At 43.1% G+C, this 21,384-nt stretch overlaps 1 protein-coding gene across 1 annotated transcript in view; it reads left to right on the forward strand.

The window, feature by feature from the left end:
- The window catches only part of LOC126252892 (monocarboxylate transporter 14-like), a 92,171-nt gene that overhangs the window by 12,506 nt on the left and 58,281 nt on the right, over positions 1-21,384 (forward strand). The window contains exon 2 of the mRNA XM_049953862.1: positions 6,416-6,542. Within this exon, the coding sequence (XP_049809819.1) occupies positions 6,422-6,542 (121 nt within the window). The 5' untranslated portion in view covers positions 6,416-6,421. The remainder of the gene's footprint in view (positions 1-6,415; positions 6,543-21,384) is intronic.

Below are 21,384 nucleotides of genomic sequence, written 5' to 3' on the forward strand. Positions count from 1 at the left end.
TTAATGGAAACATTTTGTTATAGGGAAATAGTAACCTCTGCAATTACGAGAGGTGTTCAATAGGTAATGCAACACATTGTTTTGTGAAAGGAGGTTGGTTTTATTTAGGATTCCAGTACACCATATTATTCCCCACTCTTTTGACTACAAGACCCTATTTTTCAACAGATCTCCGTTCAGTTTGACGTTCTTAAGCCACCCTACTGTAATGACTTGTATGCCCACGTGCTACCCTTCTACTGGTCGACATAGGAGGCGGTATCGATAACCCCTCCATCATCCACGTACTGCTTCCCGTGGAGTGCATCCTTCATTCGGACGTAGAGATGGAAGACGTAAGATGCGAGATCCGGGCTGTAAGGTAGATGAGGGAGAACAGTCCGATGAAGGTTTGTGCGCTCGTCTCCGGTGCGCAGACTTGTGTGAGGCATTGCGTTTGCGTTGTCATGGAGAAGGAAAAGTTCATTTGCATTTTTGTGGCGACGAACAAGCTGAAATCGTTTCTTCAGTTTCCTGAGCGTAGCACTGTGCACCTCAGAGTTGATCGTTGCCCCATGAGGGGGACGTCAAACAGAATAATCCCTTCAGAGTCCCAGAAGACTGTCGTCATGACTTTACCAGCTGAGGGTGAGGCTTTGAACTTTTCGTTCGGAGGAGAGATGGGGTGGCGCCTCTCTATGGATTGCTGTTTTGTTTCCGGTTCAAAGTGATAAAACCACCGGCTGGTCCCGGCGGAGGTTCGGGTCCTCCCCCGGGCATGGGTGTGTGTGTTTGTCCTTAGAATAATTTAGGTTAAGTAGTGTGAAAGCTTAGGGACTGATGACCTTATCAGTTAAGTCCCATAAGATTTCCCACACATTTGAGCATTTTTTTGATAAAACCACATTTCATCGCCTGTGACGATGTCCGAAAAAAATTGTCATGATCAGCTTCATAACGTGCGAACAACTCCACACATAGGGTTCTTCGCACATCTTTGTGGTCTTACGTTAGGCGACGAGGAACCGAGCGGGCAGACACCACTGAGCATCCCAACTAGTGGATGAGTGTTTTCAGCACTAGCAAGAGAGACATACAGCTGAGCAGCAAGGTGTTTGTGATCGTTCGACCACTCGAATGAGAGTGTCCGCACGTTTCAACATTGCAGGAGTTACTGCTGTGTTCGGCCGGCCAGCACTCGGGAGATCGAACAGACCTTGTTGCGAAGGTAACAGACACCCAACGAAACACCATGCTTTCGTTCACTGACAGATCTCCGTAGACATCCTGCAAGCGCCTACGAATATCTGCAATGCTCTAGTTTTCCGCCGAAAGAAAGTCAACGACAATGAAACGCACCTTCGTCGTAGACGTCACTTTGAAGACTATGTATAGCGCCGCTGCCTATCGGGACTTCTCGAATCTGAAGGGGCTGCTACGGGAATATTACACGATGTTCCACAACAAATTCCGCATTGCTTTCAGCTGAAATTGGTAGAGAGAAAAAAATTGTTGCGTTACTTATTGAATGCCCCTCGTGTCATGTAAGATCATTTGCATATCAAAACCCACATTGTACTGACATAAAAAAGGAGAAAATCCCTCTACCTCTTGACTGAGTAACTGATACTCTGAGTGACGTTCTTCACCTTAACACAGTTTCTTTTTCTTTTTTTTTTTTTTTTCAGAGAGTTTACGACAAGTGCCTACGGAATGGCACTGGTAGCTGATGAGGAACAGCAGCAGCGTGAGAATCGCGAGGATCGTCTGACGGAGGCAGAGAAGCTCGAACGACTTGAGGGGGAGCCGCAGAGGAATCAGTTGCGTAACGAGGGAGGGAAGGAGGCCCACCATGAGGATGGCAGCGCGCCGGCAGGGCAGCCGCAGGGGGTGGCGCCGGACGGGGGCTGGGGGTGGGTCGTCGCCGCCTCCGTCGCCTTCAACAGCGTGAGTATCCACACCTCCAAGTTATCTCAAAAAGTATTGCTAACAGTAAAGCAAACATCAACACCAAGACCGGCTGCAACGCGATAGCATTTTGTTATGCGTGAATCTCCCTCAAATTTTTATGAACGCATTTGTACTTTTACATAAGAAACATGGCTATAAAGCAAGGGGACTGATGCTGTCACAGAGTAAGTACGCATGCGCCAAAGATGAACGACGATTAACTGTACCGCGTGAACCCTTCTCGGTCGAATGCGGCTCCTCTGGTGTCGGTAGACAAATCAGTGTGACCATGGCCTTCGTTTGTGTGGGGGCTGTTATTTTGTTTTGCTAGAAAAATGATAAATGTAATAATAGAGCAACGAACTGACATGAAGTTTCACTTGAAACTTAGAAAAACTACTACTGAAGCCTATCTTTTAATGACAGGAGTGTACGACGAAGACTGTTTATCAGGTACGGGAGCTATTAAGTGGTTCAGTCGTTTCCAAGGCGGATGAAAAGACGTAGAAGATGACTCACCCTCGGGGGCCCCCCCTTCAACTTCAAAAACGGATGAAAATACCTAAAACATCTGAAAAGTCACTTGAGTATTCGATCGATTGCTGAAATTGTGGGAATTAACAAAGAATGCGTAAGAAAAATTTTACATAACCAATTTAACATGAGAAAAGTGTGTACGAAACTAAAGCCAAAACTTCTCACGATCGAATAAAAAGAAGCTCGCGAAAATATTTGTAGTGACTCTTTGAATACCATTGAAAAGTATACTAATTTCTTTGAAAGATTTATAATATGTCAAGAATCTTTGCTTTTCACTTATGATACGGAAACTAAACTCCAGTCCATGGACTATAAGGGCTCACCTTACCCGAGAGTGAAAAAAGCTCGAATGAGCAAATCCCAATTAACAGCGAGGTGGATTTTTTTTCGATGTTCATGTAATTGTGGGTTCCTGAAGGTCAAACTATTAATTAACATTTCTTTGAGGTTCATGCTCAACACTGTGACCAAATAAGAAAAAAGAAAAACCCAAATTGTGGAAAAACAAGTCATGGGTTCTGCATCAGGACAACGCACCGACTCGTACCGCATTCTGTGTTAAGAAGTTTCTAGCGATGTATAGCGTCCCAGTGTTGCACCACCCACCTCATTCGCCTCACTTTTATCTATACCCCTAGGTCAAATCTGTGTTAAAAGAGACAACATGTCAGTCCGTTGAAGCAGTAAAAGAAAAAGCGTAATGTGTCATAAGTAGATCATAGGCAAGACTTATAACCACACCTATTATATAGATCTCGATATTTTTCGCATAGGTCTCGGAGAATTAATCAGCATTTAGGATCTCGAAAGCGGTGAGGAATTAGAAGTTACGTTTGACATCGGTTTCTAACCCATTTGGATAAGTTTTCTGGCTACAGAAAATTTTCCAGCCACGTAAACCTACCGTGTCACAGGTTGACAGTAACTTGCCACATGTTAACAACAAGAAGATAATTTAAAAAAAATGGCAAACCAAACGAATGAGAGTTAGTGAAGACAGAAAGAGTAAGTCCTTCCATCAAAAAGAAAATAAAATGAACATTGAGTTTAGAATGTAGGCGGAAAAGATCGAATGAAACAACATCCTCTCCTTTTAAACGCTAGCATAGCCAAGTTGTGAAGACCATTGTTTAAGATCGCTCTGTTAAACAATGTACTGATAAGCGTAGGTGTACTTAACGTGTTTACACTTGTACTGTGATGAAGAGGTAGCGTGTCTGACCAGGCGTCCGGAGTCCCGTGTTTGACTCTAGTCGCTGTTTCGGTTTTAAATAATTGTAGTCCCCAGTGGCGGCCGAAGGATTTCTATATAGGAAGTCACCCTAATTCCGACAACGCCCTTTTCAAAGAGGACAGAATGGCAGATGGACATTCAGAGCCCCCTCTTGCTCTTGATGGTGGGCAACTGCACCTAAAAGGCGGAAGAATCATCGATGATTTATGGCATGAAGATACAACACACCGTACTGAAAACCATGGAAAATGTCGTATGTATTGGGAAAAATTCTGGATTATTTCCCCCTCCTCCCCTCCCCCTCCCCGGCTCCTTCGGATCTTCGTAACTGGACTGCCAAGGAGGAGGTGACGATGAGAAAGCGACTGAAGAAGAAACGAAAGAGTAACATATCACGAGATTGTCAGAAATTTGAATGTGGTGACGAAGCTACAAAATCTGAGAGGGGAAGTGAAAACACTGGATCTGAATATAGTGTGAGTCAATGAACTGAAACAGATAGAAGATAAGGATTCCTCGTTTGATAAATACCGGGTAATATCAGCTGCAATAGAAAATAATGGTAATTGTGCATGATTCGTAATGAATAGCAGGTTGGGGCAAAAAGTAAGTTAATGATAAAAGTTCATCGGTAAGATCATTCTTATCGGAGTCTAAGTTCTCTGGGGCTGTAAATACTGCGATAATGAATACCACAACAGGTCGTTCCGTTCAAGCAGAATAGACGATACTGTAGAAGGCGGTCATAAGCTTTGGACAGACAAATTTATGTATAAAGAAGGTAACTGCGGAGAAACCGTGAATAATAGAAGAAATACCACATTTTACCTATGAAAGGCTAAAACACTCCGGAAAAAGAAGTAATACAGCAATATTATTCACTTAGGATTGAGGGCAATAGAAGAAGCAGGGGAGTAAAGCGAAATGGTGCGAGAAACATGCAAAAAAGTAAAAAAAATAAAATTGGAATGACTGATTTAACATGTAGAAAAATCAATAATCAGTTACATGCATGTAAAGGTAACAGCGTAAGAATTAAGAGGGCGAAAGGAGCTCCACTCTTAAAGGTAGAGGAGAAGGCGACTATGTGGAAATAGTACACCGAGGGATTCTATAAGGGAATGCAACTGTCTGCTACTATGAAAGAAGAAGAAATGGACATTGGTTTGAAAGATATAGTAGACAGAGTATTAGAGTTAGAGGCTGAAAGACGTTTAGAATATTTGCGATCAAACAAGGCTGAAGGGGTAGATAACGCTGCTATTGAATTTCTGAAATCAAAATATCAGGCAGTTTCTTGTTCTTACAGTTCTCAGTTCAACTGCATGACACATACTCATATCAAGTTTTCCAACTGGTGCTTTTCAAATGATTTATTTCTTTAAACGGTAATTTCTTGGAAATTATGCTACGGCGCTGTATTAAGCACTGATATAAACGAATTATTACTAGTGCATTACAACTTTTTATTTATTTTATTGCCATTACTATTAAAATCAGAGGCATCTATGGCACGTTAAATCAAGGCTTGTTAGCAATTTATATATGTGGCTGGAGAGAGTGAGGGAGAGGAGTGTAGAGAGAGAGAGACAGTAACGGAGCATGTAGAGCGTGTAATGTAAGTAGCATACGTAGTAATGTAGGTAGCATACGTAGTAACCAACCACAAAGTTGGAGGGATTAGAGAGAATGCAGGCATCCTCCTACTCTAGTATTCATCATCGTCTTTGCTCTGTTTATCCTATATTCAGTTTTAAGTATGTTTTCCAGACCTTTCGGTAGGTCTTATTTTCCGCATGTTCTCTGTCGTTTGCGGTCCGTTGCATTAATACCTGTTCCCCGTGAACTTCCAAACCTCTTTCGAAATTTTTTCACTTCCTGTAATGATTCTCCGACATACAAATTGCACAGCAGTGGTGGAAGTTGAAGTCCTGTCATATAGCATTATTTATATGAACCTGTTTTACCCTACCACCTACTTTTACTAACTTGCTGTTAGAGGACCTTACCCCAAATACAACAAATGAAAATGATTGTTTATGACAATAGTGTTTGTAAAATAATAGGGACATTGTTTCGCCAGATTAGTTGTGAAAATTCAGGTAGACAGGATATTTTATTAGTAATTAAAAGAAAAAGTGTGTTGCCACCAACAGCATGAAAGCGGATTATACAAGAAGGTACTGTGTGAAAATATACAACGTGCTAGCTGAAGACAACGTGAATACGATGGCAACTATTAAATTATCTTTAGTGTCTAAAGCGGCCACCACACCAACATTTTAAAAAACACAACATGGACACGAAACAGTACAAGTAAACTGAACATTTTGCCGTCTGACGACGAGGATTAGTGCTCCAAGTAAAGGACACAAAACAGTGACAGCATGGTACCTATTTATCACTGACAACAAAGAGCTATGGAAGCAAAAGTAACTAGGTATCTTACCTCTCTCAGTGAAGGAGAACTCCGTAACCCATGTAGGGATTGACAGGTCGGCGTCATATAAACAGCAAGTATTTTATGATCAGGTTGATTTGTCGGCGTATCCGTGGAGCACTGACAATACAGAGCGCATTTGTTGTAAGATGTAGGCAGTACTCATGACCGTGCATAAACTGCACTCCGATGTTCAGGCCTTAACAACAGCTGGCAGCGATCTGTTTGTGCGGAGGCCAGGCCAACATGTGATACCAATTATCTTATTGCAGGTGGTGATGCTGTCGTCAGCGATTTCGTACCCATTCGTCTTCGCAGACTACTTGGCGGAGCTAGGACACGGCACTGAGGCCATGACCACCATCGTCAGTGTCTGCATGTGCATATCCTCATTCTCCGGTAAGCTGCTAACATTTCAAGCCTTCCTGTTGACTCGACAGCCATCCAAGACAAATATTATTTTAGTAGAAAAAAATGGTTCAAATGGCTCTGAGCACTGTGGGACTCAACTGCTGAGGTCATTAGTCCCCTAGAACTTAGAACTAGTTAAACCTAACTAACCTAAGGACATCACACACATCCATGCCCGAAGCAGGATTCGAACCTGCGACCGTAGCGGTCTCGCGGTTCCAGACTGCAGCGCCAGAACCGCGCGGCCACTTCGGCCGGCTATTTTAGTTGATCACAAATTACAAGTCGAATTATCGATTTCAATTACTAACCAGCCTTCTTCAGATGATAAAAATCTGGGTTACAACAGCGTCATATCAGAAAATACTAAAGTCTATAATAATAAACTACTGAACTTTTTGGCGTTGTTGCAGCGACCTTCCTCAGGCCGTGGACTAATTTAGTTCGGCAGCGGCAACATCAGTAGATTGCGTCTCTAACTGTGTCTAAAACCACTGACGTCAAATTCTAACACTGAGGAAACAGAAAGGTCTGTTAGCACCCGCTTAGCGGAGCATGAGCGTCGTATCTGACTGTGGCAGCACAGCAGATCGGCACTTGTGGAGCGCTTTCGCGATTATGGGTAATCTATAACGATCTTTCTTTTTTATTATTATTATTGGCTTTCGGAAAGTGGCCACACAGGCATCTCAGCACTGGAGTTTGTTTTTGACAAGTAAAGAGTATATATTAGTTTAATTCGTACTCTGGTACGAACTTACATAGACTTAACAAATGACAGATACCGACATAAGACGAATTTTCAACTACATAGTGTACTGAAGCGAGAAATCAAGCCGAAAATTTTACACTGGATACGCAGAAGTAATATGAATTGATAAATCGCCGCCGGCCGAAGTGGCCGTGCGGTTAAAGGCGCTGCAGTCTGTAACCGCAAGACCGCTACGGTCGCAGGTTCGAATCCTGCCTCGGGCATGGAAGTTTGTGATGTCCTTAGGTTAGTTAGGTTTAACTAGGTCTAAGTTCTAGGGGACTAATGACCTCAGCAGTTGAGTCCCATAGTGCTCAGAGCCATTTGAACCATTTTTTTGATAAATCGCCGTTGGTACACACTTGGGATATTTTCAATTCAGTCCATGTTATTTACAGTATTATTTCAGAGTACGCAGATGCAATAGCTCCATATTTAGTAATTATATACAGCCGTTGGCTCACAGAAAGTTCCGTACCTAAAGACTGGAAAGTTGCTCAAGTCACACCAATACCCAAAAAGGGAAGTAGGAGTAATCCGCTGAATTACAGGCCCATGCCGCTAACGTCGATTTGCATTAGGATTTTGGAACATATACTGTATTCGAACATTATGAAGTACCTCGAAGAAAACGATTTACTGACACTAGTCAGCATGGATTCAGAAATATCGCTCTTGCGGAACACAACTAGCTCTTTATACTCATGAAGAAATGAGTGCTATCGACAGGAGATGTCAAAACTCCATAGTTTTCGATTTTCAGAAGGCTTTCGACACCGTTCCTCACAAGCATCATCCAACCAAACTGTGTGCCTATGGAATATCGCCTCAGTTCTGCGATTGGATTCGTGATTTCCTGCCAGAAAGAAAAAAAAATGGCTCTTAGCACTATGGGACTTAACTGCCGAGGTCATCAGTTCCCTAGAACTTAGAACTGCTTAAACCTAACTAACCTAAGGACATCACACACATCCATGCCCGAGGCAGGATTCGAACCTGCGTCAGTGGCGCTCGCGCGGTTCCAGACTGTAGCGCCTAGAACCACTCGGCCACTCCTGCCGGCCCTGCCAGAAAGGCCACAGTTCGTAGTAATAGACGGAAAGTCATCGAGTAAAACAGAAGTAATATCCGGCGTTCCCAAAGGAAGTATTATAGACCCTCTATTGTTCCTGATCTATATTAATGACATAGGAGACAATCTGAGTAGCCCTCTTGGATTATTTGCAGATGATGCTGTCATTTACAATCTTGTAAAGTCATCAGATGACCAAAACGAACTGAAAATTGATTTAGTTAAGATATCTGTGAGGTACGAAAAGTGGCAATTGACTCTGAATAAAGAAAAGTATGAAGTTATTCACATGAGTACTAAAAGAAATCCGCTAAATTTCGATTACGTGGTAAGTCACACATATCTGAAGGCTGTAAATTCAACTAAATACTTAGGGATTACAATTACAAATAACCTAAATTGGAATGATCACACAGATAATGATGTGGGTAGAGCAAACCAAAGACAGCGATTCATTGGCAGAACACGTAGAAGGTGCAGCAGATCTACTAAAGAGACTGCTTACACTGCATTGATCCGCCCTATTCTGAAGTATTGCTGTGCGGTGTGGGATCCGTATCAGGTGGGACTGACGGATGATATTGAAAAAGTTCAAAGAGGGGAAGCTCGTTTTTTATCGCGAAATAGGGGAGATAGTACCACAGATATGATAAGTGAATTGGAGTGGCAATCATTAAAACGAAGGCGTTTTTCGTTGCGACGGTATCTTCTCATGAAATTTCAATCACCAGTTTTCTCCTCCGATTGCGAAAACATTCTGTTGGCACCAACCTACTTATGGAGAAATGATCATCACGATAAAATAAGAGAAATCAGGGCTCGAATAGAAAAATTTAAATGCCCGTTTTTGCCACACGCCTTTCGAGAGTGGAACGGTAGGGAGACAGCTTGAAGGTGGTTCATTGAACCCTCTCCGAGGCACTTAATTGTGAATAGCAGAGTAATCAAGTAGATGTAGATGTAGATGAATGACTATATACCTATAGTAACAGTAAAATATTCTTTTGGGTGTCCTGTAAGAACTGTTTCAAAGGTCGCGGATATAGAACTGAATATCTGTGCACGTCTAGAAGTACCATCTAGAGAGAATATGATAAAATTATACAAGAACCAGATTTGGGTACTACACCCATACGTATAGGTACCCTGGAATTCAGACACATGCATGTAGGAGGGAGCACAGCGACATACGTTTATAGGTTGAACGTTCCATATCCCATTGAGTAGCACGTGAGAAGACAGTTAAATTGTAGTTTGGCCTTTCCCTGGCATTCTAATTACCAAGAGCTTTAGATTAGTAGCCCATGTAGCTACAACTGAATGTTGGCACTGTTGACAAACTCTTACAGTATTTTACACGATACTGTATCGTTAGATGCCAACAAGAATTGGAAGATGCTTGGGAAATGATGACCAGTACCACCAAGATTGTTTCCAAGGATGTTCATGTAATTCGTGCTGCAAAGACATTGTAGGAATATATGGCCTCTATCTTCTCCCTTTCCGCTAACACATAGGTGTTGAGGTTGAGCCGATATAGGTGTTTGTTGAATTTCAAACGATGAAATTTCATTCGTGCTATAGCTGTCGTGAAGCTCCGAGGTGTTTTTGTCTTATTATACCGCGATACTGTTGGAGTCGTGGGATGAATTAGTGCTTAGTGACTGCCATTGATTTTTAGATGTCCTATGAGAGGTAGGTTATCATATTTAACAGCTGCAAATAGAGATGCTCGGTTTTCAACGAGAGTTTATTTCCAGGTATCTCAAAGTGGCCTTTCATCCGTTCCATCACGATGTTGCGATAGATCGTATCCAACCGGAACACATCGTCGCAAACTGCTGCAGCTATTAGGTTGTTACAATTATTATGATGGTTTCTAATCGGTTGCTGGATTGGCATATTATCAGATATTATCTACTGTGTCTGCTATGGAGCCATCTGTATACACTCGTGATAGTGAGAAAGGAATGCCATTGCTGTAGCGTTACTGGGATCCTGATTTTGAAACGTTAAACGGGTCCTGACATCAGTCTGTAGAGAAGTGCGGTATGAGAGAACTATCCTATGTCTAGTGCCTTAATGCCTGTATCTTCATACGTTCAGCCGCTACAGGTGGGAATTGCTTAGTTATCTATTATCTCCCGCGCCCAAAGCACGATGTTAATTGCCAGTTTTTTTCGTCGAGGGACCCATTTTGGTCGAAATAGAGCCGAATATTCTTCGCAGTTTTAACGCTGATTAATTCTCTGCGTGAAGAGTTTGACAGAGCACTGAAAGACCTGAGTCGAAACAAGGACCCCGGAGTAGACAACATTCCATCGGAACTACTGACGGCCTTGGGAGAGCCAGTCCTGACAAAACTCTACCATCTGGTGAGCAAGATGTATGAAACAGGCGAAATACCCTCAGACTTCAAGAAGAATATAATAATTCCAATCCCAAAGAAAGTAGGTGTTGACAGATGTGAGAATTACCGAACAATCAGTTTAATAAGCCACAGCTATATAATACTAACACGAATTCTTTAAAGACGAATGGAAAAACTAGTAGAAGCCGACCTCGGGGAAGATCAGTTTGGATTCCGTAGAAATACTGGAACACGTGAGGCAATACTGACCTTACGACTTATCTTAGAAGAAAGATTAAGGAAAGGCAAACCTACGTTTCTAGCATTTGTAGACTTAGAGAAAGCTTTTGACAATGTTGACTGGAATACTCTCTTTCAAATTCTGAAGGTGGCAGGGGTAAAATACAGGGAGCGAAAGGCTATTTACAATTTGTACAGAAACCAGATGGCAGTTATAAGAGTCGAGGGACATGAAAGGGAAGCAGTGGTTGGGAAGGGAGTAAGACAGGGTTGTAACATCTCCCCGATGTTATTCAATCTGTATATTGAGCAAGCAGTAAAGGAAACAAAAGAAAAATTCTGAGTAGGTATTAAAATCCATGGAGAAGAAATAAAAACTTTGAGGTTCGCCGATGACATTGTAATTCTGTCAGAGACAGCAAAGGACTTGGAAGAGCAGTTGAACGGAATGGATGGTGCCTTAAAGGGAGGATATAAGATGAACATCAACAAAAGCAAAATGAGGATAATGGAATGTAGTCGAATTAAGTCGGGTGATGTTGAGGGTATTAGATTAGGAAATGAGACACTTAAAGTAGTAAAGGAGTTTTGCTATTTGGGGAGCAAAATAACTGATGATGGTCGAAGTAGAGAGGATATAAAATGTTGACTGGCAATGGCAAGGAAAGCGTTTCTGAAGAAGAGAAATTTGTTAACATCGAGTATAGATTTAAGTGTCAGGAAGTCATTTCTGAAAGTATTTGTATGGAGTGTAGCCATATATGGAAGTGAAACATGGACGGTAAATAGTTTGGACAAGAAGAGAATAGAAGCTTTCGAAATGTGGTGCTACAGAAGAATGCTGAAGATTAGATGGGTATATCACATAACTAATGAGGAGGTACTGAGTAGGATTGGGGAGAAGAGGAGTTTCTGGCACAACTTGATCAGAAGAAGGGATCAGTTGGTAGGACATGTTCTGAGGCATCAAGGGATCACTAATTTAGTATTGGAGGGCAGCGTGGAGGGTAAAAATCGTAGGGGGAGACCAAGAGATGAATACACTAAGCAGATTCAGAAGGATGTAGGTTGCAGTAGGTACTGGGAGATGAAGAAGCTTGCGCAGGATAGAGTAGCATGGAGAGCTGCATCAAACCAGTCTCAGGACTGAAGACCACAACAACAACAACAATTCTCTTTCACCAACAATGCATTGGTTGGCGTTGGCATAAAAGCCCCAAGTAACTGACGCTTATCTATACGTTCTTATTAGTGGCCGGTAAAAAGTCATCGCTTTCCGCTTATCAGAGCCCCGCCATACTCCAGTCGTAGCTCTTACGTATTGCCTGCTTTTTCACGTGTGTTAATTATGTGTTAGATATTATGAGCCCATCTTATTTTATCACCTATAATCATCCCAGAAAATTGTGTTATTTTCGAAACTGGAAAATTATGTTGTCCGAGTTGCACTGTTTGGGTAACTGGATTCCTGTGTCAAGTAAACATCACTGGAGCAGATTTGCTGTCAGATATTTCGAAGCCACTTTCTACAAGCCACTCACGCAGACGTATGAGAGCGGTGTGCATTTTCAGATGACAAAACTGAAGACCACTGTCTTCGGCGTACATGCGTATGTCGTCGGCGTACTGTAACATTAGGACATCACTGGGAAAAAGATCATTAATGTCTGCAAAACAGAGATTGAACTATAGGCGAGCCAAGACGGAACCCTTCGCTGGCCGATGTGGCCAAGCGGTTCTAGGCGCTTCAGTCCGGAAACGCGCTGATGCTGCGGTCGCAGGTTCGAATTCTGCTTCGGCATGGATGTGTGTGATGTCCTTAGGTTAGTTAGGTTTAAGTAGTTCTAAGTCTAGGGGACTGATGACTCAGATGTTAAGTCTCATAGTGCTTAGAGCCACCTGAACCATTTGAACGGACCACTTCACGAGGCCTCTGGTAGTTGCTTCGATCCCAAAGTTGCTCCGTGTTGCAAAATCATTGTATTCCAGTAGTTCAGGAAGCTTACAAAATTACGAGTGATTGGTTTTGGAATATTAAGTTTCTCCATTTTTCCCTAAAACTGACACTACGATATTGTCTACGCTTTAAGGAAGTCTATGAACGCAACTGTCATACAATTATTCAGAGAGAAATTTAGCTGTTTGGCAGTAACAGACTGTAAAATGTTTCCAGTAGCCCCTTTTACTTTACGGTGCCCAATTTGTTCCTCCACTAATATTTTATTGTTTACACACCAACTTTCTAAGCATCGCTTAGTAATCTTTCCATTACCTTCACCAAACACGATAGTAAGATGACAGGCCGATACATCTCCAGTTTATCACATTTTTTTCAAATTTTGTCGATGAGGACGACGCAACACCTTTTCAGGAAGTCGATTTTGACCTTTTGTGTCCATACGCTACTGTAAATTTTGAGCAACAGGAGTTTCCTTTTGTGTGGAATGTGTCGTAGCATTGGGTAGTCAGTACAATCCGGATCAGGTGCAGTACCCTTCGCTTGGAAGAGCGCAGTCTGAAGTTCTTTCAGGGAAAAGCATTAATAACATTGTTGTCCTCTTCATATTCCGTCTCGTCATCCTTGTCCTATAGTCAGGTGGAGCTATCACTCATAAGAACGTTTCTGATAGGTCACCGGATGGTGGAGATTTATGCATGTCCCTTGCCACACGGTTCCCTATGTTCTTTATTACATTCCAAACACTGATTAATTGTGTTTCTTTGCAACTCACACGGATGTAGAATGCTTGTAATTCTCACGTGCGTCACTTTTATATGTGTACTCACGTTGTCCCTGATGCTGTACCACTGAGCACCTCACCACTCTTAAACTTTACACAATACAGTAAACCTGGTACTAACCACAAAGTGTCCCAATGGTAAACAAGTTCATGCCCCAGTATAATGTAACATCCGTTAAGTGTTTACATTCCTAACTGTAACTCAACTGTAACAATGTAATATTTGGTGTTTATTAATGCACAATTTTTCTAATAACAAAATGTAACCCCCAAAGAAAACATCGCTGTTGTACAACCAACAATTAGTGTCCAGTGCAACTGTTCACAACCAATACCAAAAAATAGTAATTCTGTAATAATGTGTATTCTAAATAATTCTGATTGTTGTCATACATGGTACTGACAAACCATAAAACGTTATTTATTATATTAAAGAACAGATTTACAGAACAAAAAGTCAAAAGACCCGGTTGACAATTCCAAAGACAATACCACAACTAAAGATCGTATGTAAGTGCGTTGTACCTTAGTCTAGAATGTTTGGTTCGTAAGAACACAAGCTCCTTGTAAACAATAGCCAGTAGTTATCATAAACTGGCCTAATAAGCCGAAAACTAGTTCATACAAACAAAAATCAGTAGAACAAAAAACCGTCTAAATGTTATTCAACTCTCAATATGAATCGAATCTGATTGTTGATCTGGAGTGCGTCCATTAGTACTCTGCTGGTACGATGTATAATTCATCGCAGTCATAGTTATATTTAAAATGTTGTTAACCAAGTGTTTCCCAACATCACTCGGTTGATTGAGCCTGTAATGTTGTGGTGGCTAGAGTTTGGGACCCAACGGAGCAAGAGGAAGGCAAAGTTCTGATTTATACAGTTGTTCTCGGGCGACCGTGCTTTGGTGAAATCCTCTGTGTTCTATAGAATTTATGCGTTGCTGCTGGTAGAGTTGGGCATGCTGTACTAGAGGAGGGGACGGTAGTATCGGCGGTGAATCCAGTGGAGCCTCCGTTCCTGACGTCTGTGGCATTGTCGCCATGGCTTGGTTTGGTTGTTGCGTATCGTGGGTGGCGGTGTTGATAGTTGCCTTGAGTTGCCACTTCACGCTCCCATCAGTGAAGTGATTAAAGAAGGACTCATCGGGTCTCACAACGCAGACACATCTCATCATGTTCTATTCGTCGACGCAACTGCAGCAAGAGACTTGCAGCCCTCGGAGAAACGACAAAGAGACCTCACGAAAGAAGAAGGACACGACGACCAACGAGATAAAATGGAGAACGTGTTACGTGTCGACGCCACGCAGAAAGCAACCATCACCCAGCATGGTTGAGTTGGGAGGGGGAAGAATTCTGTACCCAGCCTCGTAATGTTTGGGGGAGAAGTAGCTGCAGTGGCACAAGGCCTGTTTTCGAACACATTTGCTGATTTTCGGAAGGTAATATTATTGAGAGATATAATTTTGTTAATTTCTTTGTATTTCAGATATTTGGGCAATTGATAGGTAGGGCACTATGACCTCCGGCACAATGAATACAGATTGGCTGATTGGCCCTCCAACATGCTTCACTTCTGTATGGGTCTGTGCAGTACGCACATCTCGTGCTTTTTCTGCTGTGTTCGCTAACGTGTCCAAATCTCAGACAGTTATAGCATTGCAAGACAGATGGTGTGGTGTCCCTGCCAGACACCACACTTGCTAGTTGGTAGCTTAAATCGGCCGCGGTCCATTAGTACATGTCGGACTCGCGTGTCGCCACTGTGTGATCGCAGACCGAGCGCCACCACACGGCAGGTCTCGAGAGACGTACGAGAACTCGCCCCAGTTGTACGACGACGTTGCTAGCGACTAAACTGACGAAGCCTTTGCTCTCATTTGCCGAGAGACAGTTAGAATAGCCTTCAGCTAAGTTAATGGCTACGACTTAGCAAGGCGCCAATTGTATCAGTGCATGTATCTTACGAGTCTCATTTGTATAGTCAAGAGAGATGTACCAAAGGAAGCATTAAAAGTTAAGTATATTCCAAAGCTACGTATTTTCTTTATAGTATTCAATACGTATCCTGTTCCAGACTTCATGCCATCCTGCTGTAGATTAGCGCGTGCCTTTCGGCTTCCTTCTCAGTGTGGCGTGACTAGCTTGTTACGCCACAACAGATTGTTTTTTGAGCTGCGTCAAAGCTACGAAACGGAGGTGCAACCGCGTGTGTTGGCGGCTCCCTCGGTCACGCGCCGCCGCTCGCTTCCCGTGACCGGCTGTCCTCCACCATGGAACTCTTGCCCGCTCCGGACCAGATGTCGTCTTCGCCCGTCGGGTGCCCCGACCACATGGAGGTCGACCCTTCGGCCCCTCCTGTCTCTCTACGGGCGCATACACCGCATGTTGACGTGCACCCTGGACTAGGTTTTCAGGCGTTTCCTAGCTCCCCTCGGACCGAATGGCCGGGTGCGGGTGGCACAGCCTCGCCTGTTGTTAGGCTCCACACCTCATCACATACGTCAACATGGGGTCCTCCCCACGGCGGGCGGAAGCCTTATAACACGACCGTTCGCCGATTTGCGGGGGAGGAATGTGGTGTCACTGCCAGACACCACACTTGCTAGGTGGTAGCTTAAATCGGCCGCGGTCCATTAGTACATGTCGGACTCGCGTGTCGCCACTGTGTGATCGCAGACCGAGCGCCACCACACGGCAGGTCTCGAGAGACGTACGAGAACTCGCCCCAGTTGTACGACGACGTTGCTAGCGACTATACTGACGAAGCCTTTGCTCTCATTTGCCGAGAGACAGTTAGAATAGCCTTCAGCTAAGTTAATGGCTACGACTTAGCAAGGCGCCAATTGTATCAGTGCATGTATCTTACGAGTCTCATTTGTATAGTCAAGAGAGATGTACCAAAGGAAGCATTAAAAGTTAAGTATATTCCAAAGCTACGTATTTTCTTTATAGTATTCAATACGTATCCTGTTCCAGACTTCAAGCCATCCTGCTGTAGATTAGCGCGTGCCTTTCGGCTTCCTTCTCAGTGTGGCGTGACTAGCTTGTTACGCCACAACAGATGGTACATACACCTCCGCTGAGAAGAAAATTCCAGGAATATAAACAATCTGTGGAAGCCATTTTGATCTCAATATCACACCACAAACTGATGACGGCTTAGTTACCGTTTACCGATTCAGGTTTATACTTTTACTAAGTCACCTAATGGTAGTAGCTAAGCAGCGAAACCTCCGTTCCGTTAGCATTTCGTCCTGTAAGTGAGGTTTCAACACTACTGATGGTGCCTTATTTAGTAGTAAAGAACTTGGGAATATAGGCCTCCAAATTTTCATTTCCTAAAAAAAAAGGTTGAACCAAGGCATCTACAGTTAACATTGATACTGTCTCGATTTTCAGACGGTTTTTCCCTGACGCCGTAATATTGATTACGTTCTTGAATAACGACTCACAGTTCCATCTAATAACTTTGCCTAGCGCCATAGGTTGGAGCCTGCCTACGTTTCTATTTTCAACAAATAAGACGAAAGGCTTTTATCAGTAGTTGCGTGTAATTCATCCATGCAAGTATTTACAGTTTGCTGGGTGATGGTTGCTTTCTGCTTGGTGTCGACACGTAACACGTTCTCCATTTTATCTCGTTGGTCGTCGTGTCCTTCATCCTTCGTGAGGTCTCGTCGTTTCTCCAAGGGCTGCAAGTCTCTTGCTGCAGTTGCATCGACGAGTAGAACATGATGAGATGTGTCTGCGTTGTGAGACCCGATGACTCCTTCGCTAATCACTTCACTGATGGACGCATGTAAAGTGTCAGTATTCATTTCGGAACTAAGGCTCTTTTTGCGAAATTTGTCTAGCAGTGGGGCATCAACCACCACCGTTTATGGTTGTGATCGTAGAGTAGCAAGAGTTTTAACGATTTGGCAGAGTCTATGCAAATATGGCAGGTACCAACACCAAATTGCCACTGTTTCCACTTCGCGAGCAGTGGTCGAGTAGGAAGTGTTTACACCATCCGAGCGCGTTGAAGTTGCCCCTTCGGAGTCTTGAAGGATACTGCATATACCAATGGTTAAACTACAGACCGAGCGAGTAAGGTTTCAGGAAACACGAGTACTTGTCAGACGGCTGTGGATGGGCGTACGCGAACTGACTGACGGCAATCCCAGTACGATGGGCAGAGTGTGATCGCAGGACGTCTTCCTCACCGGACGCAGCCACGACCTGCTAAACACAAGGCGTACACACAACAGGTGACGTTTCTCCGCAGCTGACCGCAGGACAGCGTAATCCTGTGCCCCTGTCACCAATTCGCAATGGCTTACCAGACAACAGAATTCCATCTAATCCATGAATAGCCAGAAATACACCCACTCCCTTTCTCTTAACGCCGATTAGTGGTATATATGGCCAATAAAATTCAAGAAGTTTCAGACAGGCGTTCTTATGACAATGTTATAAACCAGATCTATTGAAGCACCTATTCTTCATATAAACTAGTCTCCACTATGAGGAATCACGGATGAAACGTCAAATATTTTAGTATTTTAGCATTTTAAGTATGTTATGAGATGAGGTGGCAGTACGCCCAGAAGGATTTTAATGAGACTGTCGCTTAGCACGGAAATTTATGTATTTTTAATGAGCTACAACATGCAATACGTTTCGTGCTGTGTATGCACGGTATGACTCTACCACAGAGACGAATATGACACTTGGTCAGGATCTATTCCTACGCACTGAAATTCACAGCTAAATGCCTGGCAAAGACTTCCTCGAGCCACCTTCAAGAGATGTAGGTGGGTGGCAAGAAAATATTTCCCCGTGCGGAGGAGAAAGTTGGTGATTAAAATTTGCTGAAAAGGTCACGCCGCAACAAAAAAGTCTTTGTTTTAATGTCATACCAACTCGCGTATCATATCCGTGACACTCTGTCCCGCGTTTCGCAATGACACAAAACGAGCTGACATTCTTTGAAATTTTTCGATGTCCTTAGTCAATGCTTTCTCATACGATTCCCATGTCCCCATAAGAGAATGGACAAGCGTAGTGTATAAAATCGCTTTAGTAGACTGTTGCATCTTCTAAGTGTTCTGCCAATAAAACGCAGTCTTTTGTTCGCTTCCCCCACAACATTATCTAAGTGACCGTTCCATTTTAAGTAGTTCATAACTGTAATTGCGACGTCGGACACACGCTCAAGGATAATTCAACTCAACAAAGGCGAGGCAATAATTACCAGTCAAACACAAACTCTGGCTTGTAATTTCCAACAGATTTTATTTAACAATTGCTTGACAACAGGAAACTGCTATTACCCCAAAATAATATACATAATTGCCCTAGAATTTGAAACATTACTAAACAAACACAATATCTACGGGCGTTAAAGCCCACGCCAAAAAATAAATAATTTTAAAACCCTCTTTACATAAATCTTAAGCACCATACTAACAATAAATGGTTTGCTGACAAAAACTTCCAAAGAAGCAGGACACCTTTTAAGATATAACAGCCTCACAATTTCTCTTTCTGAATAAGATATTAAAAACCCAGAACAATGAAAGGCATCTTTCACGTATTACAAAATTTCAGTGAAAAGTAATGGCATATCAGAGGTACGCGGAAATTGCAACTCAGATCGAGCCTGAATGGAAGCTGAAAGGAACGGTGAAGAAGGAAATACGGACGGCTCGGTGTCACCAGGAATAAATAATAAAATACTCAACCTAAAATCGCCGAAGAACTGGAGTCTACTGATTAAACACAGCGACAGAAATTCAAACTGGCCGCCACCAATGCGTCATCCCCAAGTTAAACGACCAGCTACAAGGGACGACGGGCACCGCTGATTGTACCACTGAAACAACAACATAAAACCACACAGCAACTGGGCAATATCCAGAGTAACAAAATCCTTAAAACATTAGAAAAATTTCCAAACAGGAATACGGCCACAAGGGACCCACAAGCCATTTAAATATCTGCACTACTTTGTCATTAATAATACGCCTATGTGAAGTCAGGCTGATTACTGCCAAAGCAGGAAGTGATAATATACTCAAATATATAAGAATTTGCTCATAGTGCTAAATTACGCAGTCATAACTTAACTAAAAAAAAACAGAGCCGATTAACTGTATTACATACATTCTATAAACACACATTCAATAATTACAGTATTACAGGACTCTAGCATACAATAAATTTTTCATCATTAAGCCCCCTGCTTGATTACCTCTGAAAACATTACCTAAATACCGGCAGACACCCAGAAAATTGAACCTGTGGTTATTTCAGAGTACAAAGACATACACTTAGATATACACTCCTTGCCCGTATCTCAAGTGCGTTCAAAACAGACAAACCTCATTCACACAGGTAACCACTGTTCAATAAGTTGTGCACCAGTGATCAATACGAAACAGATAACATGGGCATCCAAACATTCAGAGAGCCGTTAACTGCAAACAGCAGGAAATTCAATATACATATATACAGCAGTACTTCAAAAACCTGAATAATTCCCACCGTCTGATTCTGCAGTGTATCCAGTCGCAGGTTGATACATTCCAAAGCCGCACCGTATGCAGCCCCACTGCCCACGTGACAGAAAGAAGCAGAGCATGCGCAAAGAGCGACCGCCGGCAACCAGACTGCACACCGGAGCGCCAACCAACCGACCAAAAGTCAGCCTCTCCCCACAGCCTCGTGGGCGGGAGTAGCCGAAAAGAGACCAAAGAGGAACACCGCGGCCACGCGATACAGAGTCGATAGCAGACATCTTAAATGAATACAGAGAAAAACTGGCGCCAACTGCGTCATGTGTCAGTAATCGCTAGGTACTTCATTGAATTGAAAGCCTTTACATTTGTGTGTACCCGAAATTTAGCGGATTTCTTTTGGCACTCATATGGATAGCCACAGTTTTCATTACTTAAAAATCTTGCGCGTGCCGTTCTCCTGACAGTGGGAAGCACGATTGACATATGTTATCTGATCAAAAGTATAGGGCTAGTTATTAGTAGATATTAGTACAGGATGTGTCCACCCATCGCCTTTGTGGCCGTTTTAACCCTGCTAGGAACACTTTCAGTGAGATATCAGAATGTCCGTGGAGGAATGGCGGTCCAGTTTGCCTCCAGAGCTGAAACCAGGGAGGGTAGTGATGTTTGAAACTCAGGTTCGGGGCAAAGTCGACGTTCTGACTCATCCGAAAATAGTTCCGTTGGCTTCAACTCGGGACACCGTGCAGGCCAATTCATTTTAGCAATATTGTTGTCCATGAACCATTGCCTAAAAGATGCTGTCCTATGACAGCGTGCGTTGTCATGCTGACTGAAACAATCATCGTTTCCGAACTGCTCGTCTACTGTTTGCAGTAAAGAATGTTGTAAAATGCGTTCGTATCTTTCCGTATTTAGTATTTTCTGAAGCGCAAAAAGCGGACCGAACCCGAAAATCCTCATGTGTGTGAATTCATAAGGGACCAAACTGCTGAGGTCATCGGTCCCTAGACTTACACACCGAGCGAGGTGGCGCAGTGGTTAGCACACTGGACTCGCATTCGGGAGGACGACGGTTCAATCCCGTCTCCAGCCACCCTGGTTTAGGTTTTCCGTGATTTCCCTAAATCGTTTCAGGCAAATGCCGGGATGGTTCCTCTGAAAGGG

The sequence above is a fragment of the Schistocerca nitens genome, chromosome 4 (genome assembly GCF_023898315.1).
Source record: "Schistocerca nitens isolate TAMUIC-IGC-003100 chromosome 4, iqSchNite1.1, whole genome shotgun sequence".
NCBI lineage: Eukaryota > Metazoa > Arthropoda > Insecta > Orthoptera > Acrididae > Schistocerca > Schistocerca nitens.